Consider the following 20,876-nt stretch of genomic DNA (forward strand, 5'->3'; position numbering starts at 1 on the left):
GACAATGTTAAGTCCAAATACATACAACATTTATGATTAGTTAAAGACACAGCCTATAATAACTTTATGTGTATGTTGATGGCAACACTTATGTGATAATATAATGTAACAAATCTCACTCATGTACAGTATAGTGTGTATTGAGCCGATACTGTACTCTCTAATGTAGAGTATAGCTTTCCTTTCGATATGCAGTCAGTTTCCTTTAAATGCGTAAACAGGAAGCATCTGTTACAAAAAAACACTTGCCTTGTCCGGCGAAAAGCAAACAGATGAGTTGCAGTATAACCATAGAAGAAATATAAATTAAAAACATTGTGTCCTCTTTCTAGAAGCTAATTTATTTGTCTTTTATTATTTAAACATATGACTACAGGAAGTGGTGACCTTTGACCCTCTTGGTTTTGTTCTTATAAGGGAAAAAACAACAAGAATAGTGAGTGTCTCTCCTAATAAGGACAGTTACAACAATGTGCCATGGTTATTATCATGGTTTACTATCATGTGACATACTGTATAGAAGAAAATTATAGTTTTAACGATGTTTGAAGCTGTACAGAGTTTATTTACAATAACATTATTTCCAAACAATGGAGTACAACAAGCTTATATTCTAGGTTCTGTTTGATGGTGTTTGATCAAAAGGCATGCGAGTACAATGTGACCAATGTCGTGGAAATTCTGCTAACTAATCGATGAAAGGTATACATACGTGAGTTGCTAGGCTCACAAGTATCAGGGGCCGATCTGAAAGCAAGGAGGTGGTTAGATGGTAGAGTGGAGGGAGGGACATGCGAGGCCACTGGAGGTGCGTGTGCAGACAGGGGCACTAGGAGTCACAGTTTGAGAGTTCACCAACATTTATACTGCACATAAACACTTTCACTTTCACTGTTTCAAGTGTTATGGTGAATGATTAACAATACACACCATCATTCCATTGTTACGTTTCTCTTAATAGGTGAGGTGAACTGTTCTGACAGCACCTCGTTTCCAGTAAATGTCTTACATATGCAGTTTCCTTTAAATGGCTGCTTTATCCCCATGTCTGAGAGAGAGAGAGAGAGAGAGGTGATGATCAAGGTCTGAGGACAACCCCTTGCCCCTCTCCGTAGTGTTTGAAGGAGCTCAGATGATCAGGTTACCATATTGCTCAGAATTATCAAGTGCTCAAATCAAATAATCCCAGTCCTACCAGGTGACCACTGTTTCAATGTGTTTATTGTTCTTGAATTTGACACAAAAGAGAAGATGCAGACATGAATATCTGCCCTGGTCTGTAACCATGGATACTGCAGATCACTCCACACTGGTAAAAATAAACTCTTAAAAAACAATACTTATTGCCAGTTTATGGCAACGATAAGTAACTCATTTTCAAATCTTTGATTACAGTATGTTGTACAAACATGTTCCATAAGGGGAAAGGCAGTTGATCGTGAGGTGGCTGGTCAGAGTCAAACCCTGCGTTCACTCCGAAACTATTGAGCAACCCCAAAAAAAAGCTTGAGGGAGAACTTGCCTCTTGGCACTGATTAACAACAGCATAACCCTCCAATACAAACAAATTATTTTTTTCAGCAAAGCGCAAAACCCATCTCAGATTAAATACAAAATCATATATCATATTGAGCTAATTCAGAAGAAGTACACTCACTGACCAACTGTAGTTCATGACAGTATTGTTTGATATATATATATATATATATATATATATATATATATATTTTATTTTTTTATTTTTTTATAAACTATCTATAAAGGATTTTATGAACTCCCTGAGGTCCACACACACACGCAGGTCGTAAGCATGATAAACATGATACCCACTCTCCCATGATCAAATCCTAAAATAACTAGTACAGAAACGGTTAGACAGAAAGCACTTGTACTGAGACTGGTGCTGGGGCAGCGACGGTGACAGAGACAAAGAACAGTTCAGTAATCACTCCTGCTGAATGAGAGGGAGGGAAAGAAGGGGTGGGAGGAGGGAGAAGAAAGAGAGAGAGGCAGGGAGGGAGAGGGCAAGAGCGAGGGATGAAGAGAGGTGTGGAGGGGAAGGCCTTTGATAAACAGCAGAGGGATGGGTCAGGAGAAGCGGAACTACCCTCAAATTCATAGACTAGAGACCATTGACCATCCGTGAGGTCAAAATGATAGTTTTAACCATGTTTTAAAGTTTTTGATTACAATTACAAGCTTATATTTTGGGTTCGGATGTGGTAAGGCAGTTGAACCAAGCGCACGAGGCATTTCTAAGATAGATTCATTCAGAATCGATAGCTATATCGATATATAATTCATTTCCAAAAATGGTTGTACCAATGTCAGATTGCCCCTTTAAAAAGGCGGAGGAGGAGGGGAGCAGATATAAATGAGAATTGTAGAGTGTGAGAGGTAGAAGAAAAGAAAGAGATAAGGAGGGGTAGGGAGAGTGAGGTAGGGAGGGAGGACTGAGGACTGTCCATGTTAAGGCATGACTGCTCTCTCATCTTAACCAGCAGGGTCAAAACAGAAACCTATGGATCCACTCGTTTGAAAATGAGGAAACACTGTCACTCCCCCCTCTAGCTTCAGAAGCAGAAACCGTTTTATGTATATATATATATGTATAGTAGGGAAATGATTAGTCAGATCTACTCAAACATGAATGGCTTACAGAATACCTCAGAGAGAGAGAGAGAGAGAAGAGGAGAGAGGGTGTAGAGTCAGAAAGACAGCAGCTTATGAGTTGTCAGAAGGGTCTGTGTGAACTGCCTGACTAGTGATTCCAGACCCTAGAATACATAATTGCATAGATTCAGATTCCAGTCACTGTACTATAAGGTTTTACATCATGGTGAGGAGACGTTACTGCAGAAGTCCTCCTCTGAAGTTATGTGGTTCTCTGATTGATCAATGAATGTAGCAGTCTCAGACAGGGGTGGATCTAAGGACAGGGGTGGATCTAAAGGGCAGGGGTATGTGTGGGTATGTGTGTGTATGTGTGTGTATGTGTGTGTGTGTGTGTGTGTAGGTAGTGGGGGGGGGGGGCTATCTGAACACCCCCACATTGATGGACAGGGCCACCTCTGGTTTCCTGGACTTGTTTTGCCCAGTCTTTCTCTCTGGTCCTGCCCCCTGGCTGGAGTCAGAACCCACAGCCTGCACCCTGGAGGAGGAAGGAGGACACACGACAAATAAGTCAACTTTACTGTCATAAAAAACAGTGTCAAGTACATGAGACTAACATTTAAGTTAGGATCAATAGTTAAAATCGCATTTGTGGTTAGCAAACACCATACTTCTGTCCATAAGGTAGTACATGGATACAGTGCCCTCCATAAGTATTGGGAAAAGGACAGATTTGTTCTTCTTTTGGCTGTACTAACCCTAACCCTGTACTAACCTAACCCTAACCCTGTACTCCAACAGTTTGGATTTGAAATCTAACAATTACTATGAGGTTAAAGTAGAGCTTCAACTCATTGTTTTTTTCCATTCCAAATGGTTTCACCATTTAGAATTTACAACCCTTTTTATACAGTCCCCCAAACATTGTATAAAGCCAAAAGAAGAAGACATGCTTTCTTTTCCCAATACTTATGGAGGGCACTGTGTACACACCTGTACACAATAAATGAATATCTACATCTACTTGCCCTCTGATAGACTAGGTGCACATTTAGCCATATTGCTTACACCTATCAATCACCAGAGACACACTCTCAGAGGATCTGTCAATCAAAGTAAAGAAGCCCCACCCTTTCCTGCGTTGCTCCGCCTGCTCTCTCAGCCGCTGCTGACCCTGATCGTCCTGTTGAGTGCTGAAGTCCCGGTTACTGTCAACCAACAGGTTCTGTCCAATCAGAGAACGGAGTTAAGGTTAGTCAGTGGGGTGTGAGAGAACTGCATTCTTATTGGACAAGTTCAGATGATCATTCCTTTCCTCCCATTGGTGCCCACTGAACACAACCCTGGTCAAGTGCTGAAGAGCGCAGGTTACCTTGACGCCGATGATGTCACCATCTTTGAGGTGAAACGGCGCTCCCAGCAGAGACTCCGCCTTTTTCTTCTTTTTCCGCTTAGACACCTGTTGGCTCTGCGTCATCAAAAGACGCAAGAGGTACACATCATCAAGAAGACACAATAACACACTAGGCAGCACTTTGAGGGAATAATTCAACACTGATATTGACTGAGAACTTAGCCAGACATACGCTCACCCATATTCTCTCCTTCACCTTACTCTCGCTCTCCCTCACCTTCCCTAAACTCTTCTCTCATGCCCATTCCTCCCTCCCTCACTTTCTACCCCTCCATCTCTCTGTCTCTCTGTCTCACCCAGTTGGAGACTGTGTCCCAGGTGTGTTTGTCTGGCTGGTGTTTGGCCAGCAGCAGTGAGTCGGGGGAGAGGCCGTACTGCGCAGCCAGGGCCGAGCGCAGGGAGCGGGGGGAAGAGTCGCGGGACGCGTCCCAGACCAGCTCCTCTGGGGGGTAGTACCACCTCTCCCCAGGTACCCCCATCTGAACACACAGCAACACCTCCTTGGCCCTGGGGGGGGAGGGGGAGGAATAGTTTTTAAGACTTTTAAGTTTGAACCTCTTGTGTCCTATAAGTGGAGTCAATTATCCAGTGACCTTGTACTTACCCAAGATCCTCCTCTTTCAGCAGGCGCTTCACACAAAGCTCCACCCCACTGCTTAGCTTCAACTTCCTGGAAGAGAGAATGAGAGAGAGGGGGAGAGAGGGAGAGAGAGAGAGAGAGAGATGGTGAGAAGGGAAAAAGAAGGACAGGGTTCAGCGGCCTACATAGGGGGTTAGATAAATGGAGAGAAGGAGGAGTGTGTGTACCGGAGTGTGTGTTGCTGTCCTCTGAGGATGCGGCTGAGTTTCTGTCCCTCAAGCTGCCACACACGTAGAAACGCTGGGGTGGGCACACACACATCCTGCAGGGCCGGCAGGGTCAGCATCTAATACACACACACACACACACACACACAAGCATTAACACTCACTAACTCACAAAAGCCAGGGAGAGAATTAAGACACAGACACACACACACACACACACACACACACACACCTGAGTCTTCAGGTCCTCCAGCGTAGCCTCCTCTGTGATCTCCACCTGTCCCACCATCCTCAGCTCAACCATGGCCCCGCCCACTAGACACACACACACACAGACAGACATACAGGACTGTTATGGCCTTGGAACATGTAGACATTGTTTTCAACACAAAGCAAGAACGTTTTATTGAGATGTTTTGGCAGTAACACAACATCACAAAAACTGTGTGTGTGTGTGTGTGTGCGCGCCTCACCTGCAGTCATAATTTCCAGCCTTTGACCCTCCGCTGATCCCTCAGCCGTGTGGTTGACGTCCGTTTCCATGGCAATCGATGGGTCTTCGCTCGGATCCACGTAAAGCAACACAGACAGCTTGAGAAAACCCTGAGAGAGAAAGCGGAAGAGAGAGACAGACAGAAAGACATAATCAGTGTTGCCATGTAGAGATAGAATAAAACGATATCTGCTCTTAAAGGGATGCTAAATCTTGACATCACATTTTGGCTGACAAGGGGGGCGGGGGGGGGGGGGGGGGGTGAGGATCAGCCAATCACAGCCCTGCGTATTCCATCCCACAGGGAGTAGGGCTACCTTGGGAGGAAGTTGTCCCTCTGTGACCACCAGCGTGTCGCCATGACTGATTTTCAGCTCTGAGAGAGGGGCATCCTGGAAGGAAAAAAGACGAAAGAAAAAAAAAGCATGAGTACAGTTTCAAATGGAAAAGAGGTAGAGAGAGAGAGAGAGAGAGAGAGAGATGGATATGGGAGGAGAGTAGGAAAAGAGAAAGAGAGAAGGAGAGTGAGAATGTGACATCATGTGTCATATGTGCTGACTCACCTCATCCATCAGTGCCTCTCCCACCTCCTCACACCAATCCAGCCTTCTCAAGTGCCAAAGGTCCCCTGTGCATAACACACACACACACACGCGTAGTGAACAAACACACACACACAGTATATACACACACGCCCGCACACACACACACATAGTATATACACACACGCACATACACACGCGCGCACACACAAACACAACACACACAAACACAACACACAATACAATCCCCTCAAGTGAAAACAGACCCCTAGCAATGATACACAAACACACACATTAGAGGCTACAAACATACACACCAACCATCCACGGTAAACCGCTTGAGTTTTACCTTCAAGTCCCGCTGCTGTCAGCATTGCCTTGAGACACTGCAAAGAAAACACAACAAAAAAGATCAGACAGATAGCTTGAAGGAAACACACACAAACACGAGTATATTACTAAACAAGCGCACAAGCATGTACACACACACACACACAAGCAGCGTCTTTGCCCTCACCTCTTTCACCGTGCTGCTCTCCTCCACAATGATGTCCCTCTCCAGGCCAGAGGAGGGCGCTGTGTTCACAGTGAAGGTCAGGAACAGCTGCAGCACAGACAGATAGATACAGGATCATCTGACTCTCCCCTACCTTACTCCTGACATTGATCATTTGAGGGTAGAATTCAAAACAGACTTCAAATCAGTGTGTGTGTGTGTGTGTGTGTGTGTGTGTGTGTGTGTGTGTGTGTGTGTGTGTGTGTGTGTGTGTGTGTGTGTCTGCCCGCGCGCGCGCGCCTACTGTCTAGGATGTGCAGACTTTTGCTCCAACCCAGACTAATACAGTGCACCTGATTCTATGAGTCCTCCAGGCCTTGATGAACTGACTCAGGTGTGCTGGTGAGTGTGACCAGAGCGTCCAGGCCAGGCCAGGCCAGGCCAGGCGTGAGACTCACCTGTGTGGCTTTGGGGGCAGTTCCAGGACAGAGGCTTAGAGAGGTCATGAGCCTGACCCCAGCATCCCGAACACTCAGCTCCTCACACACTGTGGGGAAGAGAGAGAGAGAGAGAGAGACACACACACACACACACACACACACACACACACACTATAAATGGCAGGTAGCCAACAAGTGTTAACGCAAAATACGACGCTTCAATTAAAAAAAAACTAAAAAAAAAAAATGGTGCAATTATGGACATCGAGGATTCAACATTTGTGACGACATCCTGCTTGCTCCTGCCTCTCCTCTAGCTGACTGCAACTGCTGCACATCTCATCACACTCAGTGCAGGGAGTCAGGTTCAGATGCGTCAGGAGCCCCAATGTGAATGTTGGAAGAAGCCACCTTGGCTGGGAGACCAAACAGTCAATGTTAGGCCCTGTGGTCACGGTACCTGGGGGCAGCAGCTTCCCTGTACGGTCCACCTGTCTCAGACAGCACGCCACACCTGGGACACAAACACACAGAGAACAGGACCACATGACACACACAGGGAACACACACACACACACACACACCGCAGACACACTGTTCCAGTAATAACAGCAGGAATAACAGTAGTAGTAAATGTAGTGGTGGAGGTATTGATGGAGAGCATCTCTGACCTGTGAGCTGCTCTACTAGCTGGAGCTCCTCCGTGGCCCTCTGTTTCACCTCACACAGCAGCTGGAGAACATACACAACACACATTAGTACAGACACACACACACACACACACATCAGTACAAACACACACACATCAGTACAGACACACATCAGTACAGACACACCCACATCAGTAGACACACACACACACACACCAGTACAGACACACACAAACACACCAGTACAGACACACACAAATCAGTACAGACACACACAAACATCAGTACAGACACAAACGCACACACACTAGAGGAAACCCCCCTGTTCCCTCACCATGTTTCCAGAGGCAGGGACCTTGGCCTTCCTCCTCTCCTCTTCCTCCCCCTCTTCTCCTCCTCCTTTCTGGGGTCGGTACTCCACCACGAGCCAGCGGCAGTCTGAAGGTGTTGTCACGGTGACCACATCCCCGCTGAGACTGAACACACTGATGAAAGACAGAGGCATCAGACACAGACACAGCACCCCCTGCCTGTCACTCACACACCCCACACACACACACACACACACACACCTGGTGTCGATTGTGTGCGGCTCCAGCACCAGTAGTGCATCCCCATCCTTGAGGGCCAGTTCTTTAAGTGTCCGCTGCATGTCTTCAGGAGGGAACACCCTCCACCCACTCGCACCCCCCCCCTCTCCCTCTCCTCCTCCTCCCTGCCCTCCCCCTCTTCTTCCCCCCTTCCTGCCCACCTGCTCCTGACAGAGCAGGCTCTCCTGTTGCCCCCCCAGGGCCTCCCTCACCTCCCCTAGAGTGGCTCCCCCTGCGAACCCCCTGGCCTCCCTTTTCAGCCCCGACCCCCCGGCCTCATCCCCGTCTCCCCCCTCTTCTCCCGCGCCCTCCCCTTCCTCTCCGTCCTCTCCCAGGGAGGGGCGAACGACAGTCAGCAGCACTGGCTCCCACTCGGCCCCGGTAAGGATGGCCGCACCACACACCTGGGGATAAAAGGCAAAGGACACAGTGAAACGTCTGCCATTTTGGGTCGAAAAACAAAAGAATGCGTCAGCCATTTTAAGCTGGTGGGTTTGTACTTGGCCTGAAACACATGTCAGCCATGTTGGCTCTATCAGGTCCGGGCAGCAGTGGTTTCACTAGCAGGGTGGACGGCCTCCCCTCACCTCTCTTCCATTCCACACAAACAGGTCAGAGCTGGTGTAGATGCCTGCACTGTACAGGGAGACTTCATCGTCTGAAACACACATACACGCACGCGCACACGCACACGCACTTCAGTGTTAACTCCAAAAAAACCCACACAGAAACAGACAGATAACCAGACTATGTGTGTATCTCACCTGTAAGAGAGTATGTGTATCTCACCTGTGTGTGTATGTATGTATGTATCTCACCTGTGAGAGTGTTGTAGAGGTGTAGACCTGCTGGCAAACTCTTGGCCACAGTCAGAGCCATATCTCCCTCCCAAAGTTCCTGCATCTGAACACACACGCGCACACACACACACACACACACACACACACACACACACACACACACACACACACACACACACACACACACACACACACACACACACACACACACACACACACTTCTAGAGAGTGCTCTAATAGGTACTGGAATAGGGGCTGGGGGGGGGGGGGTCGCTTTCAGTCTGGGTTACGTGTGAGTTAGTCAGGGTCACAGAGTGATGATGTCACCTGGTATATAGCCAATCGTAGGTCTCCAACGGTCTTGCGGCGATCGAAGCTGAGAGCGGTGGCTCCGCCTTGCTCTGTGCTGATTGGCTGAAGGGCTCCGTTGTCCAGCTTATAGCATGGCGCCAAGTGCAGACGCAACTCCACACTGTTACTGCTGGTCTCCAGCTCCACCCTGCAGCAACACACACCACATACACACACACAGTACACTATATTAGTTTGTGTGTGTGTGTGTGTGTGTGTCAACTGGAATGAGATTTCAAATAGATTCCCTCAGGCCCTCAAGGCTAGCTGTGTGTGTGTGTGTGTGTGTGTGTGTGTGTGTGTGTGTGTGTACCGTCTCTGCTGTAGCTTGCTGTTCTCCTCCTGGGCCATCTGCAGCAGGTGAGGGGAAACTTTATACCCAGGGTTCCTCAAAGCTGCGAGGGGACAAAAAACAGTGTGTCAGGACGTGTCTGTGGTCAGTCTCCAACCTTCCTCTCTCCTCTCTCTCCCTCCCTTCCTCCTCTCTCGTCTTTTCCATCCATCCCTCTGTACCCATCTTTCCCACCCATCCTGCCTCCCTCTCTCAATCCCCCTCCCTCTACCACTACCTCTCCCTCTCCCACTCCCTCTACCACTACCTCTCCCTCTCCCACTCCCACTACCACTACCTCTCCCTCTCCCACTCCCTCTACCACTACCTCTCCCTCTCCCACTCCCACTACCACTACCTCTCCCTCTCTCAATCCCCCTCCCTCTACCACTACCTCTCCCTCTCCCACTCCCTCTACCACTACCTCTCCCTCTCCCTCTCCCACTACCACTACCTCTCCCTCTCCCACTCCCACTACCACTACCTCTCCCTCTCCCACTCCCACTCCCACTACCACTACCTCTCCCTCTCCCTCTCCCTGAGACAACCCAGTCCATACCATGCGTAGGTCTGTGTAGCAGTGTCTTCCTGTAGAACAGCATGTAAGCGCTCTCTTTGCCCTGGAACTGCTTCTCTATGTCAGCCTCGCGGATAGACGTCACCGTGGAGTCATTCAGGTCAAACCAGTGGCAGCCCTGGAGAGAGAGAGAGAGAGAGAGAGAGAGAGAGAGAGAGAGAGAGAGAGAGAGAGAGAGAGAGAGAGAGAGAGAGAGAGAGATGGATAGACAGGTGAATAGACTGATAAACAGGCAGACGTCTCACTGACATAAAATGAGGTCAAATTCAGACCTCAAATCTGTGCTCTGAATTCATGATTAGTTCCAAGTTCGAGCGCAGAGCCCCGGAGTTTGGAGTATACCTCTGGTTCTGGCTCAAGCACTGGTAGAGCCTGTGGTTCTGTTCGGCTGGTGGCTGTGCAGTGGGCTGGGGCTGTGCCGGGGCCGAGGGTCTGTTCTGACGGGCTGGGGGTTTCGGTCACTGGGCTGGGGGGGTTCGCTTTCAGAGCCACCCGGGTTCCGTTAGATACCAGCACAAACACATCACTGTGGGACTGGAGGAACTGCAGAAAGACAGAGGGAAAGGAGAGGGAAAGGAGACGAAGAGGGGGATTGAGGAGGGTGGAGGAGAGGAGGGTATAGGGGGGGTGAAAAAAGGAGTGGAAAAGAAATGTTACACTATCGCAGTGTTGTTAATTTAAAAAAAAAAAAAAGAAAAAAAAAATCACCCACAGCACCTCAACAGGACCTCCATCAGACAGACCTTTCCTATGGGACCGTAGTGTTTCCTGAACTTCTTGCTCCAGGACGAGCCCGTCTTGTCCATCAGTTTCTGGCCCAGCTGGTCCAGCAGCACGCTCTTGGACGACTCCTGGTGGCCCGGAAGGTGAACAGCAAGCACGTCGTTAAATCAGAAGCCACGTTGTGCAGTCAAGAATTTGCGTAACGCATGATGATATGCGCAAACCACGGACACACACAGAGTACTAAATACGCAAAACAGTCAAAGTAGTTGGGAGATCCGTTATCAATCATTTAAAACAGGAGTACATCTAAAACTGGGGAAATAGCACAGTCGAGCAGCATTTGTCAGGGTGCCTACTAAAAGTGTCCAGACGGGGGCGTGGAGTGTTGTACCTGGACTAGAATGGCGGTGAGCACAGACAGAGGGTCGTCTTTCTCCACCTCAGGCTCAGACACCCTCACCTCCTTCTTCTTCCCTTTGGACTCCTCTTCCTGAAACACACCACCAGCGCAGCAGAGTCTCCACAGTTAGTGCAACAAGTCTAATACATGCCGTTTAATATATGCCATTTAATATATGCCATTTAGCTGACGCTTTTATCCAAAGCGACTTACATTGCAGTGAGTGCATACATTTCAGTGTATATGGTCCCAGCGGGAATCGAACCCACAACCTAAGTGTCGTTAGCGCCATGCTCTACCGACTGAGCCACAGTCTCTATCATCTAATGTACAACCCTTCACCCACTCCCCCCCCGTCCAAACCCCATCCAAACCCCCCCCCCCCCCCCGCTCCCTCACCTGGGGTTCCCAGTGGCCGAGCTGGTCGACGTCTCGGATGTAGACGTGGTAATGGCCGCCGTAGCAGCCTCCCTTATGGATGATGACAGAGAATAGGTCGTAGGAAAACTCAGAGTCCTCTCCTTCGGCCTGGGAGAGAGAAGGGGACAGACCACAGTTACAGGACCAAGCCGTAGGGGGTTCGGGGGGGGGGGCTTAGAGAGTCTGCGGGTCGCTAGGCTAAGAAGAGAACCGAGTCACCGCCCCCCAAGCACTGTCACCTCTTACGACCTCTCACGACGAAGAGAATCAAAAGTCTACGATCAAAAAAAAAGCATGAGAGAGAGAAAAAAAAACGATGTAGAAATAAGTGACACGGGGCCGACGCGGTGAACGGCGGACCGAATACGGAGCGGGTTTTGGTCACCTGTTCGCAGAAGGGCCGGAGGTTGATGGCGAGAGGGAAGGTGTAACGTCCCGTCTCTTTGTAGCGCTCGCACTTGGCAAAGTCAAAGTTGAACCTCAACAGGGACACGGTGAGGAATGGAGGGAGTTTCCTCAGCTTGGCAGACTGCAGAAGAACAGAGTAGAACAGTGTGAGAACTGAGAAATAAATAAATAAATAGCACACTGAACTTTTGTCAGAGCGGGCGTGGCGTCACTATCAGACGTGGACTGTTGACTGTACGAACGGAGGGTCTGACCTTGGCAGCGGTGACCAGTCTGTCACACTGGGCGCAGCGGTACAGGTTACTGCCCTCAAACAGCTCCTCCTCCACAAACATGTCCCACAGTGCCCCCTCCAGGCCGCACACACCACGGACACACACCGTTAGGTCAAGGAAGTCCTCCTGGAGAGATGGAGAGGAGGGAGAGAGAGAGAGAGAGTAGCACACACCGTCAGGTAACCTAAATCCCTATTAAAGAGAGTTGTTATTGTAAGAAAATGATTTGAATTAAACTCAGAGAGAGAGAGGGAAAGGAAGGGAAGGTGGGGGGGGGGGGGGGGGAGAAAGACAGAAAAGGAGGGAGTCAGACAATCAGTAACACACCGACATGTGCACACACCTGTCTCTGACTGACGTTGCCACACTCCTTGCAGACGATGCTGTTGACGGTGGTACCGTGGTAGAGACGGTGGATGAATGTACTACCGCTGGTGCCCACCAGAGAGTGCTCAAGAGCACTGAACAGAATCCTGTTCAACTCCTGCACATCATGTTGCCTACTCTCCTGGTAGAGGGAACACAGACAGAGGGGAGTCAATACAGAGACGGAGGGACAAATGCAGTACAGTATCTTCACGCCAGTCAGTCACACCCACCACAACCACTCTCTTTCTCTAACACCCACACACCAAGTACCTCGCTGTTGCTCCAGCCGAAGCTGTCAGTAAGATCTGCAGTAGAGGCACTCTGCTGGTCAGTTAAGAGCAAACGAGCAAACAGCCTCTGGAGCTCCAACGGAATCACTCTGACCTGGAGGGGGGGGAGAGAGAGAGAGAGAGAGGGAGAGAGAGAGAGAGAGAGGGAGTTGACACACACCGCAAGCACACAGATACACACACTGATACAGTTACAGACACACAACACCAGAGCATTTAACATACATACACAAACGGCTAACCTGCACTTGTAACTTACCTTAGCCTCTGGGTTGTCTTTGTCTTCCAGGCATCCCAGCTCTTCGGGACCCAGGCTAAACAGCTCCTCTGCGCGCGCGCACACACACACACACACACACACACACACACACACACACACACACACACACACACACACACACACACACACACACACACACACACACACAATCAATTTTGTACAGTCACCTCTAGACACAGACTTGTCTAACTTGTTTTGCGTCGTAACTTCTTTGCGCCGTGGCCTGGGAACACTCACTCACCTCTGAACTCTGGTGTGAACAACAGGGTCTGCAGCAGGGAGTTGAGGTAGCACGTCCCTCCCTGGTTCTTAATGCCGCTAAGATTGACTCTTCCCCGGGGTGGCGGAGGCTCCTCACACCCCTTCACGACTCGACCCCCGCAGGGGTTGGGAAGGATCCCGTCCACCTCGTCTTCCTCGAAAAGATTCCCAAACATGTCTAAGGTTTGGTATTGTGTTGTTTGAGCTTCTCTCTCTGTGTGTTCCGTGAAAGGATTCCAGGAACTCGATTGGTGGTCAGGGGGTTCTTCTTGCCTGTCTGTTGGCTATATCTAATGTAAGCCTATTCTCTTGTTTTGCTATCTCATCTTGGTCTTCCCAAGTTCACGGTTGACAGTTGTTGGAATGACTCTGAAATAAGCAGACTTCACGGGGCTAAACATAGCTATTACCGGGTAACTAGTGTGTTCACTTATCGTGCTAGTGTTGAGGCAGTTATTGTGCCAGCTGTGAATTTTTGCGGTCCTCAACACAACACGAGTTTGACTGAACCGGGTGGGCAAACACTGCTAAATTGGGATCCAGCGCAAGCTAGCTCAGCTGTCTGTCCGTCCGACCGACTACCAACCAACAAACGTGGAATTTAGCGGTCTTGTCGCGAAGAAAGCTTTTTACCTCCGAAATCCCCTGAATCTGGTCTTTTGAAAGCTATGCTCGAAAACAAACTCTATCTACCTTCCTCTGTTTTAAAAAAGAGTGAACGCGAAACGTAAATAAAAGCACCACTGATGTACAGTAAGCAGCCATGTTTTCCTAAAAGAAAAAGGCGGTGCGGTGCATTGTGGTACTTGTATTGTCGTAATGCCTTCAAAGGCTGGTATTTACTCTAAAAACACTACATATCCAGTAAGTCTTCTCTTCGATTCCACAGGTGCACTATGTCTCTTGTAGTTTTTAAAGGGGCAATCTGTGATTAGTACATAACTGTGACTTTTAAATTAAGGCTATGTGATATTCATTATTTGAGGCAATAAATTATTGTGACATTATTGATAGACAATATGATTAATATTTCATCAAGTTCACTCACAGACACAATGCTATTCATTGATAAGTTATTTCTGTGAATGTGCATGAGGAAAGTACAAGAGGTCTGTAGTCCATTGAGTTCATTCAGAGAGAGAGAGGGAGGGAGGGAGGGAAGGAGGGAGAGAGAGAGAGAGAGAGAGAGAGAGAGAGAGAGAGAGAGAGAGAGAGAGAGAGAGAGAGAGAGAGAGTACTCATGTTTACAAGCTTTTATTTGTCTCTGAGGTACATCGTTGATATGGTCCATTGACAGGTAAGGTGGTGGTCCAGTCTGAGAAGAGTCCAACACTGCTCTTGGAGTAAGGCTCTTGGGAAGGATGGACGGAAGCAGTTACAGATACAGACAAACACACTCAAACTCTCTTACACACACACACACACACACACACACACACACACACACACACACACACACACACACACACACACACACATTCTCCTTTAGTGAGTTTTCAGTTTGAACACTTTGGAAAGTGGTGCCTTGGCGCTCGAGTAGATCAGATACGATCCCTCTTCGGAAGTGAAGAATTCCCAGTCACTGCATCCAATAGTCGGGAGCCGATGAATGGGGACAAACCCCTCATATCCCTGCCACCTGCCAATGGAAGAGCAGGGTTAAACTGCGGAAGCAATCAATCAATCAGTCAATCAGTCATTCAATGCCAACCCTCCTGTCACAACTACAGATGTTCCTGAACTCACCTGCCACACTGCTCCCCCTGCTGCCCAAATCACAACTCAATTTGGCTCCTGCTAATCCTCTAATGAATCTACTATATACGTACATAAGCCAACTGCTACAGGATTACATTACATTACATTTACATTTATGGCATTGAGCAGATGCCTTTATCCAAAGCGACTTACAACAAATACATTTGTTTAAGTAAGTGAATCATCTATCCATCAGTCATCAAAAGATAAAATAATTAATGCTCGGACCAGAGGCCATAGGCAGTCACAATACTAGAAGAAGGAATTATTATTATTTATTTATTTTTTCACCCTCCATCATGCACAGCAATGATTCATGACATTGTTTTGACTATTGAGTGTACTGTTGCGATAGAATTTAACCTGTCCACTACAGTACCTGTAAATAACGCTGTTCAGAGAATAGGATTCTCCATCAAAGGAGTTAGCAACAACCAGGAAATTCTCCTCCCCCAGGGTGAAGAACTCCCAGTCCACCGCACTAAGGAGAGAGAGAGGGGGATAGTTGGAGAAAGGGAGAGAGAGACATAGAATCAGGTTATCAGAGACCACTTTCACAATGTGTTAGTATGTCTGTGTGTGTGTGTGTGTGTGTGTTTGTGTGTGTGTGTGTGTGTGTGTGTGTGTGTGTGTGTGTGTGTGTGTGTGTGTGTGTGTGTGTGTGTGTGTGTGTGTGTGTGTGTGTGTGTGTGTGTGTGTGTGTGCGTGTGTTTGTGCGTGTGTGTGCGTGCGTGCGTGCGTGCGTGTGTGTGTGTGTGTGTGCGAGCGAGTGTGTGTGTGTGTGTGTGTGTGTGTACCTGAAAGTGACAATGTCCTGGAAGCGGAGGAACAGCTGGGCATTCATGTCCAGTTCATAGATGGTGGAGTTGATGGCATAGCGACTGGGCCCGTTACCATGGAGTCTGTGTCCATTAGCAACGACCAAGAATACTCTAGTGCCTATCTGGAACATCTCCCAGTCCGTGGCACAAAACGTCTATGTCCCACATAAAAGAGAGGAAAGAGGAGGGGTACAAGTGACAGAAAGAAACAGAGACAGAGAAACAGACAGATGGAGATGGAGAAAGGGACAGAGAGAAATAAGCAGGGAGAAAGTGAGAGACAGACAGTGACAATAAGACAGAAAGCAATAAAAAAAGAGACAGATAGGAGAAGAACGTTCATCAAAGGAAGGCACCTCACAGTGTTCATGAAAGTCTTCCATCCATTAGTGGAATTCCCCTCAATCAAAGCTGAGTGTCTCTCTGTGGTTTCAGATGTCAGCGTGCCAACCTTCACACCTGTACCTCATGTGTGGTTACATTCAAATGTGTGATTTACCTTCAATTTACCTGTCAAGACTGTATCTCACAAGCAAATGTAGCTCAGCCACACATTCTATTTTTGGACTCCCTCCTCATGGTGAAGATTCCAGTTTTTATGAACCGCCCCCCCCCGCACCCCCCGCACCCCCTGCCGCCCCGCCCCCCGCCCCCTCTCTCACTCTCTGCAAACAGACAGGTTTTTTTTTATGCTGAATGTAGTTTTATGTAGTGCACAGCGCTTTTTCTATTCTCCCTCATACCTTTCCCCATTCACCCACCCATCCCTCCCTCTCTCTGTTTCTCCTCATAACTCACCCTAATTGTCTGGAATACCCTGAAACGTCCATTGATCCACACGTAGATGACAGAATCTATGTGAGTGGTCACTCCGTCGAATGCGTTCGCTACAACCAGGAAGTGGAACGGTCCGACTATGAAGAACTCCCAGTCGTAGGCCCCAGAGGTCCGCAGCCTCTGGTGGACCTCGAATGACCTCGTTCCCCGGTTCCACCTGTAGACCACACTGTCTATGGTGTGGTTGTTATCACCTGAGAGCGAGAGAGAGAGAGACACAGAGAGACACAGAGATAGAGAGAAAGAGAGAGAAAGAGAGAGAGAGAGAGAGACACACAGAGAGAGAGAGAGAGACACAGAGAGACACAGAGAGAGAGAGAAAGAGAGAGAGAGAGAGAGAGAGAGACAGAGAGAGAGAGAGAGAGAGAATATTCTATCAAATATGATTTCAAGTGTGAGTGCCAACTAAGATACTGAGAATGAAATTCACTCCATTCATTAGCCGGGATACTGTACAGTATGTCTTTCGATAAGTTTTCATCACACACATGGGGTGGGCTGCAATCCTAAAACACCTTGTTTGTGATGGGCTGCAGCCAGTTCATACCTTGTCTGTGATTGGCCACAGCAAGGTAGGCGTGTCCGTTGATGTGAAAGGCCTCCCAGTCTCGAGCGCAGTTTGTTTGCAAGGTCTGGTACGGCACGAACCTCCTCTTCCTCGGGCTCCACTGGTAGATCACTGATAGCTCCGCCTCTTCCTTCTCCTTGGCCTCCTCCTCCCCTCCACGAGAGTTCGACACGACCAGGAACATCTGCAATATAACAACAACAACAACAACAACATGTGGTTCATAAGGAGTAAAATGATTGGTTAGATAGTTAGATATAGTAAATCATATAAATGAGTAGCCCTGTATATAGCCGCTCTCGAGTGTGTACCTCTCCCTCTCTCCCTCTCCCTCTCCCTCTCTCCCGCTCTCTCCCTCTCCCTTTCACCCTCTCTCCCTCTCCCTCTCCCTCTCCCTCTCTCTCGTTTTCCCTCTCTCCCTCCCTACCTTCCTCCCCAGGGTGAAGTGCCTCCAGGCCAGGGCTCCGTGACTGCTGATGTTCTGGTAGAGCTGGAAGCCTGTGTTTGACCAGAGGTAGATGGCAGAGCCTAGGCTGGAGGAGCGATGAGCCATGGCAGCCATCAGACCCACACCAGGCACACTGAACACCTACACACACACACATACACACACACACACACACACACACACACACACACACACACACCATCAAGTGACCATGGAATGATTCAAAAGAACATACACAGTCATACAAAGACATTCTTTTGTGTTTAAAAATAAATACCTCTATGTCATATGTTTCTGAACTGGTGGACAGGATTTGATGTTCAAGAACGTAGTCCAGTCGCTCGCGCTCTGGGGACAGAGGTGAAGAGGTGAGTTTAGGTGGTTTCGAGTCAAGCTGAGTCCACAATCTACACAATCTTTCCTGAAGAACCGATAAAACTCCATGCCCTATTTTACTAATTTCCGCCTAAAAACCAGACCCAAACTAAACTGCTTATATCATTAGAAATATGACGATCAGATGCAAAAGCCCACAGGAAGTCAGGATGTGGCTTTAGTGAAAGTCTCACCTTGCAGCATGGGGACCCAGACCGTTCCATCACAGAGGTAGAGGCCTCTCCTGACGGGGTTAAACCACAGCTGACCTCTCACGGACACCGAGCAGGAACGCTCCAACCCCACAGACACACGTGCCTCTGCCTCTGAGAGTGAGAGAGAAGGAGAGAGAAGGACATAGATTGAGAGAGAAGGCGAGAGCAGGAGAGAGAAGGAGATAGATTGAGAGAGAAGGCGAGAGAAGGAGAGAAGGAGAGAGAGTGAGATACAAATACATGAGTAGAAGTTTGTATGCTGATCATTTTGAGCGGACCGTGTCTGTGTGATAAGACCTAAAAGCACAGGAGGCAGAATACCATATGAGGGCAAAGCGAGGTGGTTCTCTGTCTGCTTCACAGGCAGGTCCAACAGAACTGTGGGCACAGACAGTTCTGACACTCTGGGGCTGGAGGATGGGCAGACAAGAGGAGTGGCATCAGAACCTGACACCAGAACCATCTGTCGGATCAGACCCTGAGAGGAAAAGTAGCAGGACAGAGGGGTGAGGATGATGATGATGATGATGATGATGATGATGATGATGATGACTACAATGATGATCATGATGCTTTTTTTTTTTTTAAAGACAACTGAGTTTCACTTATTGTGTCATTCTTATGTAGAGTTAGATAGACATTAATTCATATTACAAAAGCACTATAGGCACCACGATAATACTCTTATGTACAACTAGGCCTACTATGTCACTCTTATGATAGCAAATCTATGTGATGTGTGGCGGTTCTCCTGTGTGTGGGTTCTCCTATGTGGTGTGTGAGTGGTCTCCTGTATGGGGGTTCTCCTGTGTGATGTGTGGGGGTTCTCCTGTGTGAGGGTTCTTACTGAGAACAGGCCTTTCCATCTCCCCCAGCTGCCGATGTGGAACCGTGTTCCCTGAGCACGGAGGTCAGAGCCTGGGAACGACCTGGAGTGAACCCTGTCGAACACACAACATAATTTCAGAGTGTGCTGTGGTTGGTTGAGAAGAACTACGAGAGACAGAGGGATAAAGAGACAGAGAGAGAGAGAGAGAGAGAGAGAGAGAGAGAGAGAGAGAGAAAGAGAGAGAGGCAGCATGGGGAAGAGACAGGGAAAGTGAGAGAGAACCAGCTCAGAAAACTCACAGTTCCAGCGGTGTGCTGCAGTCCACTGTGAGCCTAGCGGAGCGACCACTGACAGCTAGCACCAGCGTGTGCCAGCGGTTATCAGCCAATCGCACGCCTCGGAAAAGCCAGCGTTCCAAGACCCCGTTGAGACCCTGGAACAGGAAGTGGAGGCGGTCCCTGGAAAGCTGCAGCGCGAGGAGCATCCGTCCCCTATCCTCATCTCTCTCTTTATCCTTCCCTTTATCCCCCTCTTCTTCCCTCTCTTCCTCCCTCTCGTCCTTCTTCTCCCCATCTGTACTGTCTCCGTCTCCTTCATTTTCCCCTTCTCCATCTCTTTCTCCCTCTCTACTCCTATTTTCTTCCTCTTTTTCTTCCACCACAGAAAATATGTACTCAGTTCTCTGGAAGACACAATGAGACAGAGGGACACACAGTTAGACTACAACACTAACATCCCATCTTGATAAACTCTATGAAAACATGGCAGTGATTTGACCCCCACATCTATTGAGCCACAATCATGGGTCCGACACAGGGGAAGCTGGTGGAGGTGTTTGATACCGTTCCTCATTCCATTCCATACATGAGCCTCTCCTCCGATTTCTACCTCCACCAGCCTCCACTGCCTCATTACAAATCATTAGAGGTATTGATGCCTGATACTGATGAAGTCACCTCCTGCCCTTGACTCCTTACCTTGGGTGCTATGCGGGCGACCTTCAGTGTCACAACGATGGAGAGCTCTGTGGGGAGAAGGTCACAGTTCACGAGGAGCTGGGAGGAGGGGAAGCTCAGGGAGGGGTGGGGGCGAGAGAGACGGAAACCCCTCACCCCCCCATCCTGGATCATACGCACTCCTGACACGGGGGCAGATGCTCCCCCAGGGAGAACACGTGATAGGAGATCCAGAGGGGGCAGGTCTGTAGACACACAGAGAGAAAGAAATAAAGCTTAAAGTTTGTTTGTATTGAATTCAAAAAGGAACAGGAGAGAGTGAGAGGAAGGGAACAGAGGCGATGTACGATCACAATAAATGTGAAATACGTATCTTACATACGCTGTTTACTGTGAGAGTATGAAATGAAAAGAACACAGAAATAGAAGAATCTCAAGACAAGAGGCTCTCTTCATGAGCTACCACACTCCCAATGGGACAGATCATGCAGTACGCTGTAAACTAATTAAGCAATCATCAAGCCCTTGTGTGCCTG

The 20,876-nt window shown here is 48.5% G+C and overlaps 2 protein-coding genes across 2 annotated transcripts in view; both read right to left on the minus strand.

Moving 5' to 3' along the window:
* Positions 1-1,203: 1,203 nt before the first annotated feature.
* usp40 (ubiquitin specific peptidase 40) lies at positions 1,204-14,263 on the minus strand. The gene is made up of 32 exons (XM_083683876.1): positions 13,514-14,263; positions 13,252-13,319; positions 12,973-13,086; positions 12,677-12,841; positions 12,313-12,459; positions 12,036-12,179; positions 11,630-11,758; positions 11,222-11,320; positions 10,848-10,955; positions 10,447-10,647; positions 10,087-10,222; positions 9,510-9,591; positions 9,173-9,344; positions 8,864-8,948; positions 8,633-8,703; positions 8,028-8,449; positions 7,790-7,940; positions 7,477-7,537; positions 7,266-7,319; positions 6,824-6,912; positions 6,387-6,473; positions 6,219-6,255; positions 5,891-5,955; positions 5,645-5,719; positions 5,308-5,437; positions 5,067-5,149; positions 4,835-4,953; positions 4,632-4,697; positions 4,324-4,534; positions 3,986-4,081; positions 3,744-3,838; positions 1,204-3,151 (listed from the first exon to the last, which is right to left on the minus strand). Exons 1-32 carry the CDS (start codon positions 13,707-13,709, stop codon positions 3,034-3,036), a joined length of 3,876 nt encoding a protein of 1,291 aa, XP_083540002.1. The 5' UTR covers positions 13,710-14,263; the 3' UTR covers positions 1,204-3,033.
* Positions 14,264-14,782: 519 nt separating this feature from the next.
* LOC310813724 (thrombospondin-type laminin G domain and EAR repeat-containing protein-like) overlaps positions 14,783-20,876 on the minus strand; it is a 7,053-nt gene continuing 959 nt past the window's right edge. Inside the window, exons 2-13 of the mRNA XM_083682819.1 lie at positions 20,362-20,585; positions 19,684-20,066; positions 19,403-19,496; positions 18,877-19,033; positions 18,535-18,666; positions 18,243-18,313; positions 17,945-18,106; positions 17,497-17,701; positions 16,911-17,143; positions 16,089-16,267; positions 15,671-15,772; positions 14,783-15,172 (exon numbers count right to left, since the gene is read on the minus strand). Coding sequence (XP_083538945.1) covers positions 15,019-15,172; positions 15,671-15,772; positions 16,089-16,267; positions 16,911-17,143; positions 17,497-17,701; positions 17,945-18,106; positions 18,243-18,313; positions 18,535-18,666; positions 18,877-19,033; positions 19,403-19,496; positions 19,684-20,066; positions 20,362-20,585 — 2,096 coding nt within the window. The 3' untranslated portion in view covers positions 14,783-15,018. The remainder of the gene's footprint in view (positions 15,173-15,670; positions 15,773-16,088; positions 16,268-16,910; positions 17,144-17,496; positions 17,702-17,944; positions 18,107-18,242; positions 18,314-18,534; positions 18,667-18,876; positions 19,034-19,402; positions 19,497-19,683; positions 20,067-20,361; positions 20,586-20,876) is intronic.

This window comes from Argentina silus (assembly GCF_951799395.1).
Source record: "Argentina silus genome assembly, chromosome: 13".
In the NCBI taxonomy this organism is placed as follows: domain Eukaryota; kingdom Metazoa; phylum Chordata; class Actinopteri; order Argentiniformes; family Argentinidae; genus Argentina; species Argentina silus.

What these genes read in the sequence shown, in the direction of transcription:
- usp40 (XM_083683876.1), bottom strand. Translation starts at nt 13,709, where the DNA reads ATGTTTGGGAATCTTTTCGAGGAAGACGAGGTGGACGGGATCCTTCCC. An exon ending in GCAACGTCAGTCAGAGACAG is followed by an intron (nt 12,460 to 12,676) that starts GTGTGTGCACAT and finishes CCATCTCTCCAG; the next exon opens with GAGGACTTCCTTGACCTAAC. An exon ending in GAGAGGCACTGATGGATGAG is followed by an intron (nt 5,720 to 5,890) that starts GTGAGTCAGCAC and finishes TTTTCCTTCCAG; the next exon opens with GATGCCCCTCTCTCAGAGCT.